General features: G+C 35.3%; 1 protein-coding gene across 1 annotated transcript in view; it reads right to left on the reverse strand.

Moving 5' to 3' along the window:
* Positions 1-19,080, reverse strand: part of TBC1D12 (TBC1 domain family member 12) — a 90,539-nt gene that overhangs the window by 7,077 nt on the left and 64,382 nt on the right. The window contains exons 4-9 of the mRNA XM_081225304.1: positions 14,072-14,154; positions 13,612-13,729; positions 12,279-12,385; positions 5,274-5,354; positions 2,556-2,644; positions 1,587-1,658 (exon numbers count right to left, since the gene is read on the reverse strand). Of these exons, the coding sequence (XP_081081430.1) occupies positions 1,587-1,658; positions 2,556-2,644; positions 5,274-5,354; positions 12,279-12,385; positions 13,612-13,729; positions 14,072-14,154 (550 nt within the window). The remainder of the gene's footprint in view (positions 1-1,586; positions 1,659-2,555; positions 2,645-5,273; positions 5,355-12,278; positions 12,386-13,611; positions 13,730-14,071; positions 14,155-19,080) is intronic.

Genomic DNA, 19,080 nt, shown 5'->3' on the forward strand with positions numbered 1-19,080 from the left:
CACATCATGAAATATGTATTCCAATATAGTTTATACTACTCTTATCACATATTATAAAACAAGTCTGATTTGACTGACTGGCTTGCCAGTGAGGCTTGCCATCACCAGTTAGGTTCTAAGGTGGTCATTGTACATAAATCCAATGAGCCAATAAATCTGTGTATTCTGTAGAGTATTAACAAAGAACTTGTTCATATATTTTTCTTTAAATGGATGATGACATATATAAACTCATTATAGTGTTAAAATTCTTCTGGCTACACTTTTTAAAAGAAGTATGAGTTTTATTTTAAAATATCAATATTTAACAAGTGCTAAAAATTAAATCCTTTACAATTAAACTTATAATGAAAAAATTTTAATTAATGTAAAAAATGTGAAGGTGTTTTATAATGTCTTTACAGTTCTATTACAGAACACGTGAGCAAGAGGGATTCTTTGTTCAAATTTTACTTCCCAAACCTTTGGGTTTACATACCCAAACCTTCACTTCCCCTCAACCCATGCCATACTTTTTCCATAGCACTTATCACCTTTTAATATAACATATTTTAATATAACATATTTTAATATAACATATGATTTACTTATTTGTTGTTATTTATTGTCTGTCTCATCCTTCTAAATTATAAGCATCAAAAAGGGAAGAATCTTTCTTTTGTTCACTAAGGTGAACAAAATGCCTAGAACAAAGCCTGGCATATAGCAATAAGCACACAATAAATATTTGTTAAGTGGATCAATAAACAAATATACAAATGAACATGCAACAAAATAGGGTAAATTGTACCACACAGCCACCCTATTGTGAGATCTCTAAAATTCTTCTATTTTAAGACAAAGGCAAGAAGATGAAGGTTTAATGATTTCTAGTTAAACACGACAAATTGAACGTACAGTTTTCTTTGTTCCCTCCCAAATCCAACTTAAATAACAGTAAATAAAAAGATAAGTATCAACTTAGGAGGATGAAAAGAATGGAAAATAATATAAACAGTAGATAAAAGATGTCAACAGCATTTTAGACATTTTAATTTAACTAAATGGTGAATGTTGAAACTAAAATATGTGCAGAGGAGGAAGCCAATAAGCAGCAAGCCAATTCAGCCACAAAATCTGGAAAGCTCAGGAAGTGAAGTTATCAGGTTCCTCTAAAATTGAAAGGTAGGGCTAAAACTAGGATTGGTTGAAAATCTGTGAAAGGAGGAAATCCCCTCCTCTATCCTGTATGGACAGGTATCCATCTACCTTTCCCTCAACCCAGCAGAACATAAGAGGTTTATCTCTGAAGGGACAGTCAGGAAAAGGAGAGTTAGGGAGAAGGGGAGAAGGCACCACAGCAGGAACAATAAATAAAAGTTTACAAATTGAATGGTAAAATCACCAGCTGCTCTCTGAGAAAGCTGGCTATCAGTCTCATAAGCCTCTGGTAGGAGATGGGAAGATTCCTCTCCAGGTAAGTTAATATGACCAAGAAAAAAAAACATAAAGATACAGACATTTGGGAGCTAATACAACATAAGATATTATGAGATAAGAGAGATAAAATGTTTATATTCAAAAAACAGACTGAAACAAATACTTACATAACCAACATCAGGTCTGTAACACGTGTATGCCCCTAATATACTATGTAAGACGTCATGATATGGGCCACCCTTAGAGGAGAGAAAAATGAAATGTCAAGCTATACAAATAACTGTCTCTAAGTTAATTCTCAAAAAACATGTTAATAAAGTTTACATTTCCTAAATGACTAGTTTTAGTCAGTATACTTTATCACTCCGCAAAGAGGTTTTCTAAAGTATGAATAAAAAATATTTAATTATGGAAAACCAAAAAAGCCAAATAAACTCACTTGATGGATGGATACAAGCTATGTAGTTTGTGTGCAATTTTAAAAATGTCTAAATTTGGTACAATAAAATTATAATGAAAATAGATTCTTTCATTTGCTATAATACAGTTTCAGCAAGAGAAAACCATCAAGCTACATGAAATTAAGTTTATTAATAATTTTAATCTTAATGGTAAAATTTTTAATCTCATTTTATCAATATAAAGATAGAAGAATTCCATGAATAAAGACTTGAGTCATATAGACATATAAAATGTAATCATTTCTCTCCTCATAAAATATAAACAACTTCATAACAGCCTCTGCACAAAAAATAAACTGTTTCTTCCTATTTCGATAGTATTATAATTATGAAAAATTTTAAAGTTTTGGAACAAACTTCTTTATATTTTAACAATTTATTAGGCAAAAATGTTAAAATTTAAATATTTTACAGAATAGAAAGTGAAACAAAGAAATTCACTTCAGTGAAAACTCATCAATACCTTTATGTGCTATGTTAACTGCAATGCATTCAATCAGTGGAATAAAATAACAGCAATGCCTTTACTATTTTCCTACTAGTTTTATATTTTTTGTATAAAGGTCTACAATTTTTACAGTTTTGCCTTTTAAAAAATAATAGCTATGCATTTAGAGAATTTGTTCCCTTGGATTAAAAAAAAATAGTTGTTACAACCTGGTTAGAAACCCTTACCTTCTGAAAGATGTAGAGAGATGGAAATGTACGGGATATGTCCAACTTAATTAATTCCAGACTGGCCTCCCGATCAGCAACAGGTACACCTGCATTTGCCAGTTAGATAAAATTGAAATGATTACTTGACTACACCAAGTTCAATCTTACCAACACAGAATGATCACACAGCATATATGTTACTTAAGGAAAGTTAAAAGCTGAATAATTAAGAAATTTAAGGAAATGCCATATAGCTTTTGCTGGAACTTAGCACCTCTAATATGAAGAAAGTATCTATACATGTATCAGAAAGTCTTATGGTGAAAGATTTCTGCTTCTGGGTTTCACAGAAGGTAGGGGAATGCTACTGCTCCCACAATAACAACTAGGAAAAAGAAGGAATTTCAAATACCACTTGTTTTAAAAAAGGCATAAGAGGGAATTCCCAGGTGGTCCAATGGTTAGGACTCCATGCTCTCACTGCTGAGGGCCAGGAAAGCGGTCTAAAGGATTTAAATCCCAGAAAGAGAAGAGCCTTCCCTTTCCTAGGTGAGTGGATACCAGTGGCTATTTTTCTTCCTAGGGGCATCTGCCAAGTCTCAGAATGGGCTCAGGATTGAGCCTCCATAGACAAAGGTACTCTGCTTAGGGAAAGAGAAACCAGAAGAGCTTTTCATGGCCACGTAAGACTGATGTGACAGAAAGGATCTGGAGGAGCCTGAATGTATATTTGGTTTTACCCTGTGGGACTTCTGCTGAGTGCTAGTGTAGTGCAGAAGGCCAAGCTGGAAAGACATAATGAAATAACTCATAGGCACATGGCCCTTGGGAGAATGTCTCATTGAAGAGGGGAGCCTGTAGTCAAAATAGGACAGTTCGTCCTATCAACAAATTTGAAACCCAAGATTAACTAAGTCTATCTAAAGCTGTAATCTTGCCCAACCTAGCTCAGTTACTGACTGAATTGAGGCAGTAACCCAATGGCCTAACAGAAAAGAGCATAATTCCTCTGAGGGGAAACACCAGCTTCAATTTATACCTTTTTTATTTATAATAACTGACATACAATTTAAATTTTTAAGATATGCAAAGACTCAGGAAAATATGACGTATAATCAAGGGAAAAACCAGCCAATAGAAGCAGACCTGCAGATGATCCAGGAATGGAATTAAACAAGAATATTAACTGCTATAAATATGTTAAAGAAAACAGAGAAAATGAGTGAGGAAATGTGTGGGATGGAAAGATAAAGAATTTCCACAGAAAAATAGAATCTATAAAAAGAACTGGGTAGACATTCTAGAATTATAAAGTATAATTTCTGAAATTAAAGATGTATATTGGATAAATAGGATATATTTAATAGACTGGATAGAAAAGAAGAGAGGATTCATGAACTTGATTACAAAAATCATCTAAACTGAAGAACAGAAAGAAAAAGAATTTTAATAAATAGTATAAGAGATTTATGGGACACTGTTAAATGGTCTAACATACATGTAATTGAAGTCCTAGAAGGAGAGGAAAGATGAGGCAGAAGTAATATTTGAAAAGATAATGGCCAAAAAAGTTTAATGACAACTACAAATTATAAACACCCAGGAAATAAGAAATCAGTAATTTAAACAGAACAGTTCTTCTGATTGAAACAATTCTTCATTTACATTTAATTTCAACTAAAATACAACTTTTACCATTTATTAATCATGACAAAATGTCTCTTAAGTAAATGCTCATAATTTTAATTCTTACACTTCCAATATTTCATACAAGTGAGTTTAAAACTCAGGCTGAGGCCCTGCCAATTAAAACTTCTTACATCTTCTTCCTTGCACTTTTAGTTTCCCACAAATAGCTGACATAGCTAACAGGTCTTGGGATGATACTTACATGAACCCTTCCGCAAATCAAATCTTCTTTCTAACCTTGTTTAGTCAATTTTCCCCACCATACTGTTCACTTTTCTAAATTAGAAAAAAGAGTATTCAAGGAATTTAACAGAGTTGTTTACATACTCATAGAAAACCACTATGAGATAGGCACCATTTCTCTACCCTAAACCATGCTCATTTTTAGAGTTTTATTTATAGGGAAGAGAAAAATTTGCCTTCTATGAAGTAGAAAGAAAAGTGACTGGCAGATAAACAGCTCCCCATTATTCAAGGACAAGAAATATTTAAATAAATTTACCTAAATTTAATAAGCTATGATGACAGGAAAAAAAAGTGTTCCTGTTTTCACCAAAATGATTAGGAAAAAACACTGATAAGAGTGGAGGGAAAGATGAGGTCTATGTGTGAATTAAATGAACAAAGGTTAAGGCACAGTAAGAATTATAAATAATACATTAGGGAGTGAACGAAAGTCAGTGAGAGTCAGGGGAGACAACAGGTCACAAGTGAGGTGTGCAGATCATCTATCTTTAAGTTAAGTAAGAGTTGGCCAAAAAATACTGCACCCCATTAGTCTTACTGTTATGATTAAGTCCTGGACTCTGGGGTCCAACAACCTGGGTTTACATTACAGCTTCACTGTTCCCAAGTTAAATACTCTGAGCCTCAGTTTCCTCTTATACCATTCAGTATAATACCATCTACTTAAAGGGTTATAAAATTAAAGGAGATAATGTATGTGAAGAATTACTACAGTTTCTGATACACTGTAAAAATCACACTAGTATCTCGGCGAATGGATTTTGAGAAATTTTTATTAACCACAACAAAAAAAAATCACACCTTCTACATCATTCTCTGAATTTGTTTCACTGAAGCTTTTCCACCGTTCCTTTGCTCTTGAGAGGAAGATTTCATAAAGTTCTGGGGGAAAAAAGAACAAAAATTCATAAATAATAGGAAAGAAATTTATTCTCATATTTTCTATTTTTACTCTTACTTAAAAATAAAGAGAAAAAAATCTATTATAAGGTCAGATTTTTCTTATGTAGCCAGCATCAAAAATGTAGCAAATTGAAGTACTTGATTCTACCAAAACTATTCATTACTCAACCAGAAAGATAGCAAAGAAAATACTGCAGAGTGGTCATCCAAATAGCTACAATATAGAATGAATGTTAAGAGGCAGGAAGAGATGCTTCTGCTGAAGAAGTATCACTGTAGAAGAGCAGAGACATGATTTTCTTGGAGTCAGTCAGATCTAGATTCAAATTCCAGCTCTGCCACTTACTACCTGTGGGACTTCAAGAAAGGTACTTGATCACTCTGGAACTTGGCTTTCTTCATCTGTAAACCGGAGAAAAACACCACCTACTCATGGGGTTACTGATGATTAAATAAGATAATTTACATACACCTCCTGACACCTTATAGACCCTCAATAAATGCAAATGCTACTTCTTGCTTTCCTTCTCTCTTGAAACTGGTTTCTCCATTATGATATTGCTATCTAAGGCTACCTAAGCTATCCAAAGCTACCGAACTTCACAAATTTCGCCAGAAGGCCTACATACAAAAATCTCAACCCCTATCTTTTTACTTTAATTGCCCAATCACTTTCTGAGACTACCACTCTGTGCTTCCATATACAGCATCTCATTAAAACTTCAAGAACAAAAGAAATTGAAAATTTTTCTCCATTCTCAAATTTTAATTGTTTCTACTTTCTATTATAGGTATTTAAAAATACATAAAAATAGTAAATTTCCATGACAAAAGAGCAAAAAGTACTTCTTGCCCAAATACCAATGTTTATATATTGCCCAAAATACCAAGAAATTTTTTACTTCAATTAATCTTTTTTTTAAATGTATTTAGGGAATTCCCTGGTGGTCCATTGGTTAGAACTTGGCACTTTCACTGCTGAGGGTGGTGTGGGTTCGATCCCTGGTTGGGGAACTAAGATACCACAAGCTGCACGGCATGGCCAAAAATTTTTTTTTAATTAAAATATAAACCTAAAAAATGCATTTGTTTTTAAAGGTAATATATGAATGTGATTTTCTAAAAAATTCAAACAGTACAAAACAGTATAGAATGAAAAATAAATTTCCCACCCTCCAATGCACTTTGTGCTTACCAAAACTCTAAAGATAAAAATATGCAAACACAAGCATATACATATGTATTTTCCTTTAAAAAAAAGTGGCAACGGGGGCTCCCCTGGTGGCGCAGTGGTTGAGAGTCTGCCTGCCGATGCAGGGGACACGGGTTCGTGCCCCGGTCCAGGAAGATCCCACATGCCGTGGAGCGGCTGGGCCCGTGAGCCATGGCCGCTGAGCCTGCGCATCCGGAGCCTGTGCTCCGCAACGGGAGAGGCCACAGCAGTGAGAGGCCCGCATACCAAAAAAAAAAAAAAAAAGTGGCAACATATTACATGCATTGATTTGCATTTTGCTTTATCACATTGGAAGTTGGTCCATATTAGCAGAATAAATCTACTTTAGGTTTGTGTTTTTTTTTTTTTTTTAACAACTACACAGTATCCCAATGTATGACTGTACCATAGCAAGTATACATAATACTGGGTTGGCCAAAAAGTGCCTTTGATTTTTAAGTAAAAATAAGAGACATATTTTTCATTTTCATCAAGAACTCTATTGAACAATGTATTCACCCTTTTGTTCCACTACCTTCTGCCATTTTTCAGGCAACTTCATAATTCCATCTTCCCAAAACTTTTTATCTTTTTGAGCAAAGAACTGTTCCAGGTGCCTTTAACAGTTTTCCAAGGAATTGAAATTTTTTGCATTAAGAGAATTTTGTAAAGACCTAAATAAATGGAAATCCGAAGTTACAATGTCTGGTGAATATGGAAGATGAATCAGAACTTCCCAGACAAGCTGTAACAGTTTTTGCCTGGTCATCAAAGAAACATGCGGTCTTGCGTTAGCCTGATGGAAGACTATGCGTTTTCTGTTGACTAATTCTGGATGCTTTTTGTCCAGTGTCACTTTCAGTTGGTCTAATTGGGAGCAGTACTTGTTGGAGTTAATCGTTTTGTTTTCCAGAGGAAGCACATAATGGAGGACTCCCTTCCAATCCCACCATATACACAACGTCACCTTCTTTGGATGAAGACCGGGCTTTAGTGTGGTTGGTGATAGTTCATTTCACTTGCCCCATGATCTCTTCTGTTCTACATTATTGTATGGTATCCACTTTTCATCGCCTGTCACAATTTGTTTTAAAGGGAACTTTATTATGTATGTATGTATGTATGTATGTATGGCTGGGTCTTCATTGCTGTGTGGGCTTTCTTTAGTTGTGGAGAGCGGGGGCTACTCTTCGTCGTGGTGTGCGGGCTTCTCATGGCGGTGGCTTCTCTTGTTGCAGAGCACGGGCTTTAGTAGTTGTAGCTCGCAGGCTCTAGGGCACAGGCTCAGTAGTTGTGGCGTACGGGCTTAGTTGCTCTGCAGCATGTGGGATCTTCCCGGACCAGGGCACGAACTTGTGTCCCCTGCATTGGCAGGTGGATTCTTAACAACAGGGACACCAGGGAAGCCCCACAATTTGTTTTAAAAACATAACTTTTTATTTATTTTTTATTTTTTTGGTGGTACACGGGCCTCTCACTATTGTGGCCTCTCCTGTTGCAGAGCACAGGCTCCAGACGTGCAGGCTCAGCGGCCATGGCTCACGGGCCTAGCTGCTCCGCGGCATGCGGGATCTTCCCAGACCGGAGCACGAACCCGTGTCCCCTGCATTGGCAGGCGGACTCTCAACCACTGCGCCACCAGGGAAGCCCTATAACATTTTCATTACGTTTCAGTAGAGAATCGCATGTGGAAATATGGTCAAGGTTTTTTTTTTTTTTTAGCTTAATGTATGTGGAAACCAAACATCAAAGTGATCCACATAACCAAACTGGTGCAAATGATTTTCAACGCTTGATTTGGATTTTTTGAGTATGTTGGCTATCTCCCTCATGGTATAACATTCAATTGTTCTCAATTAATGTCTCAATTTGATTGCTATCAACTTCAACTGGTCTACCTGACCGTGGAGCATCGTCCAGCGAGAAATCTCCAGCACGAAACTTCACAAACCACTTTTGATACGTTTGATCAATCAAAGCACCTTCTCCATACACTGCACAAATCTTTTTTTTTGCCATTTCGGTTGCGTTTTTACCTTTCTTGAAATAATAAAGCATAATATGCTGAAAATGTTGGGTTTTTTCTTCCATCTTCAATATTAAAATGGCTACACAAAAATTCACCAATTTTCATAAGTCTTTTTTAAAATTCACGCTATGACAGCTGTCACGTACAATCCAACAAAAAGTGTTTTTTTTTTTTTTTAAAGTTTATTTATTTATTTTTTTAATTAGTTTCTGCTTTATAACAAAGTGAATCAGTCATACATATACATCTGTTCCCACATCCCTTCCCTCATGCATCTCCCTCCCTCCCACCCTCCCCATCCCACCCCTCCAGGCGGTCACAAAGCACCGAGCTGATCTCCCTGTGCTCTGCGGCTGCTTCCCACTATCTATCTACCTTACGTTTGGTAGTGTATACACGTCCATGCCTCTCTTTCGCCTTGTCACAGCCCACCCTTCCCCCTCCCCATATCCTCAAGTCCATTCTCAAGTAGGTCTGCGTCTTCATTCCCGTTTTGCCCCTAGGTTCTTCATGACCAAAAAGTGTTTTGAATGAAGTTAAATACAACTAAGTGCTACGAGCCATCTTACAGATAAAAATGAAAGAAATCTTTTGGCCAACCCAATATATATACTAACAAGAACCAGATCATTATAAAATTGCTGACTTTTACATTTCAAATAGACTCTTAATATTCTGATCCTTTCTCCCTTCTGTTCACTTCTTGTTACCACTCATGGTTTGGAAAGAAGAATTTTAAAAAGAACAAAAAACTTAAAATTTCTATTATTTGTGCCCAACTCCATCAATGTTTTGATATAAGACATAGATATAATCTTAAAATTTAGATATATAATTTTTTTGCAATTCTTAAACTGAGGTTTGCACTTTTTCATTTCAAACTGATTCCAAGCTAGGAATTCCAGTTTCACTGTTCTACTCAAACTTCAAAACTGTCTTGGAAAAAGAAAGGCTCACCAAATAAATACATCACTTTTGGAAGTCACAAAATTGATCCAATAATAAAAATGTAGCAATGCATTTCCAAACATCAAAGGATATCTCTTCAGGGAAGAGTTACAGTGCTCATCTATAATAAGGTGACCTGCATCTCAGTTCCATTCCATACTTGACTGGGCATGTCACACATTTTATTCTGTAGGTACAAATGTAGAGCTTGAAGCAGACTAAAGAAGTATCTTGGATTTGAGCAGAGAATACTTTGAGATCAGTGTATGTTTCACTTTCTTGTTTTCTGACAGTCATGATACTGTATGCATTCTCAGTAAATTTCATTTTCACTATAATTTGATATTCATCATCACAAATAACTTAGAAAACTCCTTTGAGATAGTTAATTATCTTATCCCCATTTACAGATGAAGAAAACTAAGACCTCTAGATGTTAAGTAATTTGCCCAAGGTCACAAAACTAATACAGAGCGGAACCAAGATTTGAACCACATTTGACTGACTTTAGAACCCCTATTCTTAGTTACTATTCTCTAATGGTTATAAATTTCATGATTAAGACAAATACAACAGGAAAAGAGTCAAACTATTAGAGCCCCTAAAATAAACAAAGTTATCAAAACTAAATTTACTTCCACTGAAATTTAGCTTTCTTCCCACCACTAATGAAAAAGAAGAGAATGAGTACCCATTTCACTCCTGAATAACTGTTTAGTAGAGAGAAGCTAAAATGACTGAAAATAAATGACCCAGTTATTTTACAAACCTTATAAATTTCAAGCTTAAAAAATAACTTTTTGATTAGAGAATCACAAAAGATTAATACCAACTTAACCAATGTTTTAATGTCTATGTTGTCAGGATACCTAAAAGTGTAAAGCCAAAGTTCTCAAAAAAAACCCAAAACTGCAAACAAAACTTCAAATAGCCACCAATACTTCTTCTCACCTATATGCAAAACTGATTCCTAAAACTTGAACCAATACAATACCTTTTCTAGGCTTAATTTAAAACTCAATTCTTGCCCTAAATTCTAATTTTTTAACTAAAAAAAAAAAATGTCAAGTTAAAATGATATGTTCATTATAGGATTTTTGTGAAAATCAATTTTATAAACTATACATGATCATGCTATTCAAAGTTGGCATCACTTTTAAGACTAAAGATAAACATTTAGATTTTTGTTATAAATTCTGTACAACTATATATAATGCTGATTGCTGTAATGAATATCCTTGTAGAAAAGCTTTTGAAACAAGTCCTGATTATTTATTTACTTAAAGTGTTAGAACTAGAATAAATCCATCAAAGGTTACATTTTTTGATGCTTTTGGTAAATATTTCTAAATTATTTTCAGTTATACTCTATGTGGGTAATTTTCATTAATTTTAATCATTTTTGAGGAGTAAAAAAAACAGGTACCTTGATGTTGTTTTTTTTGTTTTTTGATTTTTTGGCTGCACCACACACATGTGGGATTTTAGTTCCCTGACCAAGGATTGAACCTGCACCCCATACATTGGAACCTTGGAGTCTTAACCACTAGACCACCAGGAAAGTCCCGATTTGTTTTAACATATATGTCTTTGATTTAGCAATCACTAGGAAAATGGTTAAATAAATTATACTATAGCCAAACCGTGGAATACAGTGCAGCTACAGTACATATAAGTGCCCCTTTTATGCACTGACATTGAGGGATGTTCGGATGGTTTGTGGGAAAAAATAAAAGGAAGAAAAAGAGAAGCCTTAAAAATTATCATATGTAGATGTACAGTTTTTTATGTGCATAGAAAAAAGATCTGGAAGAACATACACCAAATTGCTAACTGGTACCTAGAGTAGGATCAAGAACAGAAGTTTGGGTGGAAGAGGGGGGCGAAACATGCAGTTTGTACTTTACTACTGCTTGACTTTTTTTCAATAAATATGTAAATAAAAAATTTTAAGTAACAATGTATTATTTATATTATTATATTAGAGTCCTTAAGTCTTTCTGTGGTACCTTTATCTGGCATTATCATTATCACTCAGACCATTTAGTATCTTTTATTAATAATTATTTTACCCTACTGATAATATCCTTATTGTATGTAATTTTTTTTAGTTCATCAAAACTACACTACATTTTACTCCTATCTACATTTTACTCCCATGCATCAAGGTTTTAAGAAACTTAAGAAAATAAAAACAACGTGAATCTTACTTCTTTTTGTTTTTTAAACTTTAAAATTAAAAAAAAATTCAAAATGACTGGCTTGGGTAGAAAGATAGGAAAAGAAATTTCTAGCTTTCCCTCAATATTTATGGTTTTTTGAAAAAAGAGGAAACTTTTCCACAGCTATTTTATTTTTCCTTGTATATGTTTATTCACCTATTGTTACCTAGACCCAAAAGTTTTTTTTTTTTTGACCCAGAAGTTTTTGAAGTTACCTACAGTTGAGATACTTAGATGTCAAGATTATTATTGATGGTTGTAAACTAAAGGAAAACCCACAAACCTTATTTATATAATATGAAATATAATAACTTACTTATTAAATCTTACCAGGTTTTAGAAGGGGGTAGAGAATGAAGCATGCTCTTAAAATGACATATATGGTATATGGCCATATATGGCCTTTTCAAATGACCAATCTACTAATCTGCTTTGGAACACTGAAGATGGCTGTTTGCATGTGTGGGAGTAACTGAATATAGAATACAAACCAGGAGTGATATTTAGTTCATTTCCTACAGCTAGACTCCAAACTTTCCCACGGACACTAGGGGGCAATCCCTGCCACCACAATTCTCGAACTCTTCTTGTACTACGCCTAGAATTAAAGGGGGAGAAAAAAGGAGAAAGTTACTTTTTATACCAAAAACACTAGTTGCATGATGGTTTATCTAGTCTATGACCAAGTGACTTAATGATTTTTCAGAACACAGAGAGTTAAGTATGTGATGCACTCTTTTCTTGGGTTCATGTATGTAGGCAAAAAAAGCCAAAAAATATATAGTAATTTAAAGGGAACTGCCTTCTACAACTGCCACTTATACTAAGGATACAATGAGAGAATCAGAAATATGGGGACAATTATGAAAAAAGAAGATAAAAGGAACATAAAAATGCGCTGTTAATTCAGTACCAAAAACAAAATCACAACATATTTACTATGGGTAAAGCCCTAGTCTTTGAGAGGAAGCAGAGTCTACTGAAAGAAGTGTGTGCTTTAAAATCAGATAGACTTGAGTTCAAATCTGGTTAACCATTAACTGTACAACCCTGGGCAAATCACTTAACCTCTCTGACTTTGAGCTGCCCTATAAGATAAATGGGAGTAAAGGTTATAAGAATCAAATGTGATTACTTGTATAAAGAGCCTAATATAGTATCTGTCACATTGTGACAATATTCAACAAATTCCCAATGCACATCCTACACTAGGCATTGCAGAAGACATCTCCTACCATCCAGTCTAGAGGAAATATAAGGTATGTATAAAAATACTGTCAAAAAACAAAAGGCAAAGTAAGGCAAGAAGTGTATTAGTCTCAAAGTATAATGCAACATCACAGAAGGGAAAGATCATATATATCTTACTATCTTGATTATGAGAGAAGCATATTAGAAGCCACTTTAATATTTAACATTTAATAAATGCATATTACAATGAATGTACATATTTAACATTTTCTTTGCCAAAAAACCTGCTATTACATCAATAGTGCATTCTGCAATAGATGGTATGTTAGAATTAAGAAAATATGGTAACTGAGGAAATAAGAAGTTTCATGGATCAACTAATATTTCAGATGGGACTCAAATGATAGGTAAAATTCTGACAGGCACAGAGGGTGGTCAGTAAGGGAAGTAGGCATTAGAGACTGAGGGATTTACAAAAGCAAAGCACAGAGATAAGCATGAAAATTTTCAAACATTGGTTAATAGTATAATTTAGCCAAAACATAAGATACATGCTGGAAGTCATAAAAATACAAAATTGGAAACGAGACCTTTGGAGACAGACTGAAATTCAGGAAAAGTCTGCTTACTTACATTACTTCCCAATTGGGTAGTATTTCATTGATCCAAATTACCATTGCACTTGCAATGTTTTCTTCCTGTTTAAATCGTTCTTTCATTATTTTTTTTCTTTTATGTGCTTCTTTAATTTCTGTTTTAAACAAGTAAAAAATATTTCATGAATAGATTCATGAATAATATCTTCATTTATAAATTAAGATACTAGTAGTCCCAGGTTTATGACACAATTACAGAGTCTCTCATAGTCTGCTGCCTTTCTCCTCATAATAGTTTTGTAAAAGTACTTACAGAAAAACTGTGATTCCAGAATGACATTTTATTTCTCTTTAAGAACAAATTTAGTTAGAAAAGTAAGAAATCAGCATCATCTTAAAGACAGGCTTGGTCAATTTCACCATCTTCCATCCTACTGAAATTAATTTCCTATTGATACCAATAAATTAAATATACCAATTGGAGTTAAATTTTGTACCTCGTTTTTTAGCCTCAGCCACCATCTCATCATATTCTTGTCGGTGACGTAAAGCTTCTTCCACAGATTTGGCAGGAAGATTTCTGAGGAAAAAAAATGTTTACGTCAACTTTTAAAAGACTAACATAAATTTATTGACTTTTTTTCTTTTTATAGCTGGATACAAAGAATTTCTAACCCAACCTTCACATTTCATACATTAAGAAAGCATAAAGGGCTTCCCTGGTGGCGCAGTGGTTGAGAGTCCGCCTGCCGATGCAGGGGATGCAGGTTTGTGCCCCAGTCCGGGAAGATCCCACATGACGCGGAGCGGCTGGGCCCGTGAGCCATGGCCGCTGAGCCTGCGCATCCAGAGCCTGTGCTCAGCAATGGGAGAGACCACAACAGTGAGAGACCCGTGTACCGCAAAAAAAAAATAAATAAAGTATAAGGTTGAAAAGAACTCTGCATCTTAGAAAAGAATCAGAATCCAGGTTGCTAATATTTGTGATACATATGTGTATATATAAGTTTATATATCATATATATTTGTTTATATACCATTTCAACATGTCCAATTTTAGCCAATAATCCTAGGTTATTTGTTAAACCCACTTACCATAGTTTTTTTTTTTTTCAGTCAACTTTAAAAAAAAAAATTATTTATTTATTTGGCTGGGTCAGGTCTTAGTTGCAGCCTGAGGGATCTACTTCCCTGACCAGGGATCGAACCCAGGCCCCCTGCATTGGAAGCGCGGAGTCTCAACCACTGGACCACGAGGGAAATCCCTAGTCAACTTTTTTAAGGTATGTAATTTCACACAACAAAACGGACAAACATATTTTAAGAGTACTGTTTGTTCAGTTTTGACAAATTTATATACCTGTGCAAACAACACACCAATCAAGATATGGAATGTTCCTATCATTCCAGAAAGTTTCTTTTTGACCCCTTTACACTTAATACTTACCTACCTCCTACCTTAAGCAATCACATATCTGATTTCTATCACTACAGATTAGTCAGTTGCCTTCAAATAATTTTGTATAGATTCTTTTGTGCCTGGCTTCTTTTGCTCAGCATATATATATATTTTTTTACGTTTTTATTGGAGTATAATTGCTTTACAATGGTGTGTTAGTTTCTGCTTTATAACAAAGTGAATCAGTTATACATATACATATATCCCCATATCTCTTCCCTCTTGCATATCCCTCCCTCCCACCCTCCCTATCCCACCCTTCTAGCTGGTCACAAAGCACTGAGTTGATCTCCCTGTGCTATGAGGCTGCTTCCCAATAGCTATCTATTTTACATTTGGTAGTGTATATATGTCCATATATACACTACCACTCTCTCACTTTGTCCCAGCTTCCCCTTCCCCTTCCCCGTGTCCTCAAGTCCATTCTCTAGTAGGTCTGCGTCTTTATTCCTGTCTTGGCCCTAGGTTCTTCATGACCTTTTTTTTTTTTTTTTTTTTTTTAGATTCCATATATATGTGTTAGCATATGGTATTTGTTTTTCTCTTTCTGACTTACTTCACTCTGTATGACAGACTCTAGGTCCATCCATCTCAGTACAAATAACTCAATTTCGTTTCTTTTTATGGCTCAGCATATTTTTGATATTCATCCACGTTGTTCTGTGTATTAGTAATGTATTCCTTATAATTGGTGAATAATGTTCCATTTATATATGTGGATGGACATTTAGATTGTTTCCAGTTAGGTGCTACTATGAATAAAAACTACTATAAATATTCATTTCAAGTGTGGCTATCTGCATTCATTTCTCTTGGTAAATACCTAAGAGCAGAATTCCTAGATCATAATGTAAGTGCAGGTATATTTTTATAACAAAACGCTTTCCACTTTACTAGAGATTTAAGATACCATTCTGAATAAAAATTTGATAAGCAGTTACTTGCATATACCATATTTTGGTTTATAAAATCAAAGGCTTCACAGAGGCAGTGATTTAGATACATGACTATGCAAGAAGAAACACATTTGAATATTACCATATCCAAATATGTCATAATAAGGTCCAGTTTTTGGAATTAGATTTTTAAATTATTTTCAACAGCTAGGTGGAAAAGGTATGCGACAAACTTTCAAATTATACATTCTACTTCTTCTCTTCTTGAGTTAGTCAGATTCCTCAGGTATGTTGTAGCAGGGAGGAATAAAGGTTAAGATTTCTGTTTCAGGCCATAATGGAATAAGAGAGATCAGGTTTATCCTCTTGTCTTAATTAATTAGAAAAATGAGTTAAATATATTAAACAACAGTTTTTAAGATAATTGGACAACAGGCAGCACAAGACAGTGGTCCTTATGCGAAAGGAAATAAACAAGGAAACCCTGTAAATGCCTGACCTTACAACCTGTTTCCAGGTCTCAGCGGTAGGAGAGAGTGCCAAAACAGAGCCCACCAGTCTTGCTGAGTTGAGGAAATAGAGTTTGAAGTTGGGGAGTCCAAGACAGCCAGAATATGCATAACAGAGTACCAGAGAGAAGGGAGCTGCAGAGGCTTTGCCTGAACACTGATCTATGCACGCGTGTGATTAAACTATGGTGGCCAGGGAAAGAAACACAAGAAATAGGCAGAACAATCTCAAAATCACACTGGACTGACCCGTCAAAGTAGAAAGACCTCCTAATAGACAGGGTATCAGACAGAGTCCTTAGGGTATTGCCTCAGTAGTAAGGATAAATTAGCCCTAAACTAAAGGCTGTTCTGGAAGCACCCTAACAATGCTTATATCAAAAGGATCAAACCAATTCCAAATAACTTAATTGCATACCAAACCAAAAAAATATTTAAAGGAATACAAGAAAGTCCAATATCCAACCATGTAAAAATACAACAGCTGGTATCCAATAAAAATTACCAGGGATGTAAAGAAACAGGAAAATACAAACCATAATGAGAAGAAAAATCAATCAGCAGAAATAGTGCAGAAATGTCAGATAACAGGATTATAAATCAAGGACGATAAAACTGCTGTTATACTCAAGAAGGTAGAAGAAAGCAGGAGCATGATAAAAGAAACTCAAGATCCAAATCAAATGTCTACAGATGAAAATTTCTAAAATGATAAATTCAAAGATGGGATTGACAGCAAATTATATACTGCAGAAGAAAAAAATATAAGTGAACTTTAAGATATAATAATATAAAACTATACAAAATGAAATAGAAAGAATACCCCCTAAAACCCACAAATGAGCTATGGGACATGGAAAAATATCAAGTAACATGTTTAATGGACATCTCAGAAGAAAGGAGGGAGGGCAGAACAAAAAACTGTGGAAGAAACGAAGGCTAAAATTTTTCCAAAATTGATACAAAACTATAAATGCACAGACGCATTAAGCTCAATGAACCCCAAACAGATGGAACATGAGAAAACCATACCAAAGCAACCATAATCTAATTTATGAAAATCACGTAAAGGAAAGTCTTAAAAGCATTCAGAAAAGTAAAAGAATTCACTGAAGGCTGAAGAAGTCAACAAAGACATGAAAGAAAGGAAAAAGCCTTACTCTTAAAGGATTATGTAGGTGAGGGACCTCCCTGGTGGTCCAGTGGTAAAGAATCCGCCTTCCAGGAACTTCCCTGGTGGCACAGTGGTTAAGAATCTGCCTGCCAATGCAGGGGACACAGGTTCAATCCCTGGTCCGGGAAGATCCCACAGGCCACGGAGCAACTAAGCCTGTGTGCCACAACTATTCAAGCTCTCGCGCCTAGAGCCCATACTCCGCAACAAGAGAAGCCACTGCAATGAGAAACCTGCACACCACAATGAAGAGTAGCCCCGGCTCGCCTCAACTAGAGAAAGCTGGCATGCAGCAACAAAGACCCGATGCAGCCAAAAATAAATAAATAAATACATTTATTTTAAAAAAAAGAATCCAGCTTCCAATGCAGGGGATACAGGTTCGATCCCTGGTCAGGGAATTAAGATTCCACATGCCGCAGGGCAAGTAAGCCCGTGCACCACAACTGGAGACCCCGTGCACTGCAACTACCAAGCCCGTGTGCTCTGCAGCCCGCATGCCACAATGAAGAACCTGCGTGCTGCAACAAAAGATCACACTTGCCGCAACTAAGACCCGATGTAGCTAAATAAATAAATATTTTAAAAAAGAATATATTCTTAATAACAGTAAACCAACTGGTTGACAGTCAGTAGTTGCATGGCATAAAAGGCAAAAAGGACAAATACATCATAAGTGCATATTAAATGTCAAGAAGAGAAAAATAACTGCTCTATCACGTGACGATAAGGCAGAGGGGGTGTATTGGCAAAATAAGTGAAAAGGATTAAGCAGTACAAACCTCCAGTTATATAATAAATAAGCCACAGCGATGTAATATACAGCATAAGGAATATGGTCAATAATATTGCAATAACTTTGTATCGGGAGGGATGGTTACTAGACTTATTGTGATCATTTCACAATGTATGTAAATGTCAAATCATTATGTAGTAGTATGAGTAGACAAAAATATACTTATGCAGCGACTTTTCCAATTCTCAGTTTGTATTATTATTATTTTTATTTTTATTTTTATTTTTTTTGCGTTACATGGGCCTCTCACTGTTGTGGCCTCTCCCGTTGCGGAGCACAGGCTCCGGAAGCGCAGGCTCAACGGCCATGGCTCACGGGCCCAGCCGCTCCGCGGCATGTGGGATCTTCCCAGACCGGGGCACGAACCCGCGTCCCCTGCCTCGGCAGGCAGACTCTCAACCACTGTGCCACCAGGGAAGCCCTCAGTTTGTATTATTAAATCTGTATCGTTAAAGATATTATGCTATAATACAGAATATATACAATTCACACAGTAATTTGGTAAAAAGATGAGGTAGACAAAAAAGTCACTTTTTTTCCCCCTGAAACATAATACTGTACATCAACTATGTTTCAATTAAAAAAAAAAAAAAGATAAGCCAGAGGAAGGCTGAAATAGGAACAGATATAAAAAGCCAAGATTTTATGTTTCATACACTGGGTCATAGAGAT

This window comes from Mesoplodon bidens, assembly GCF_964165515.1.
Source record: "Mesoplodon bidens genome assembly, chromosome: 1".
In the NCBI taxonomy this organism is placed as follows: domain Eukaryota; kingdom Metazoa; phylum Chordata; class Mammalia; order Artiodactyla; family Ziphiidae; genus Mesoplodon; species Mesoplodon bidens.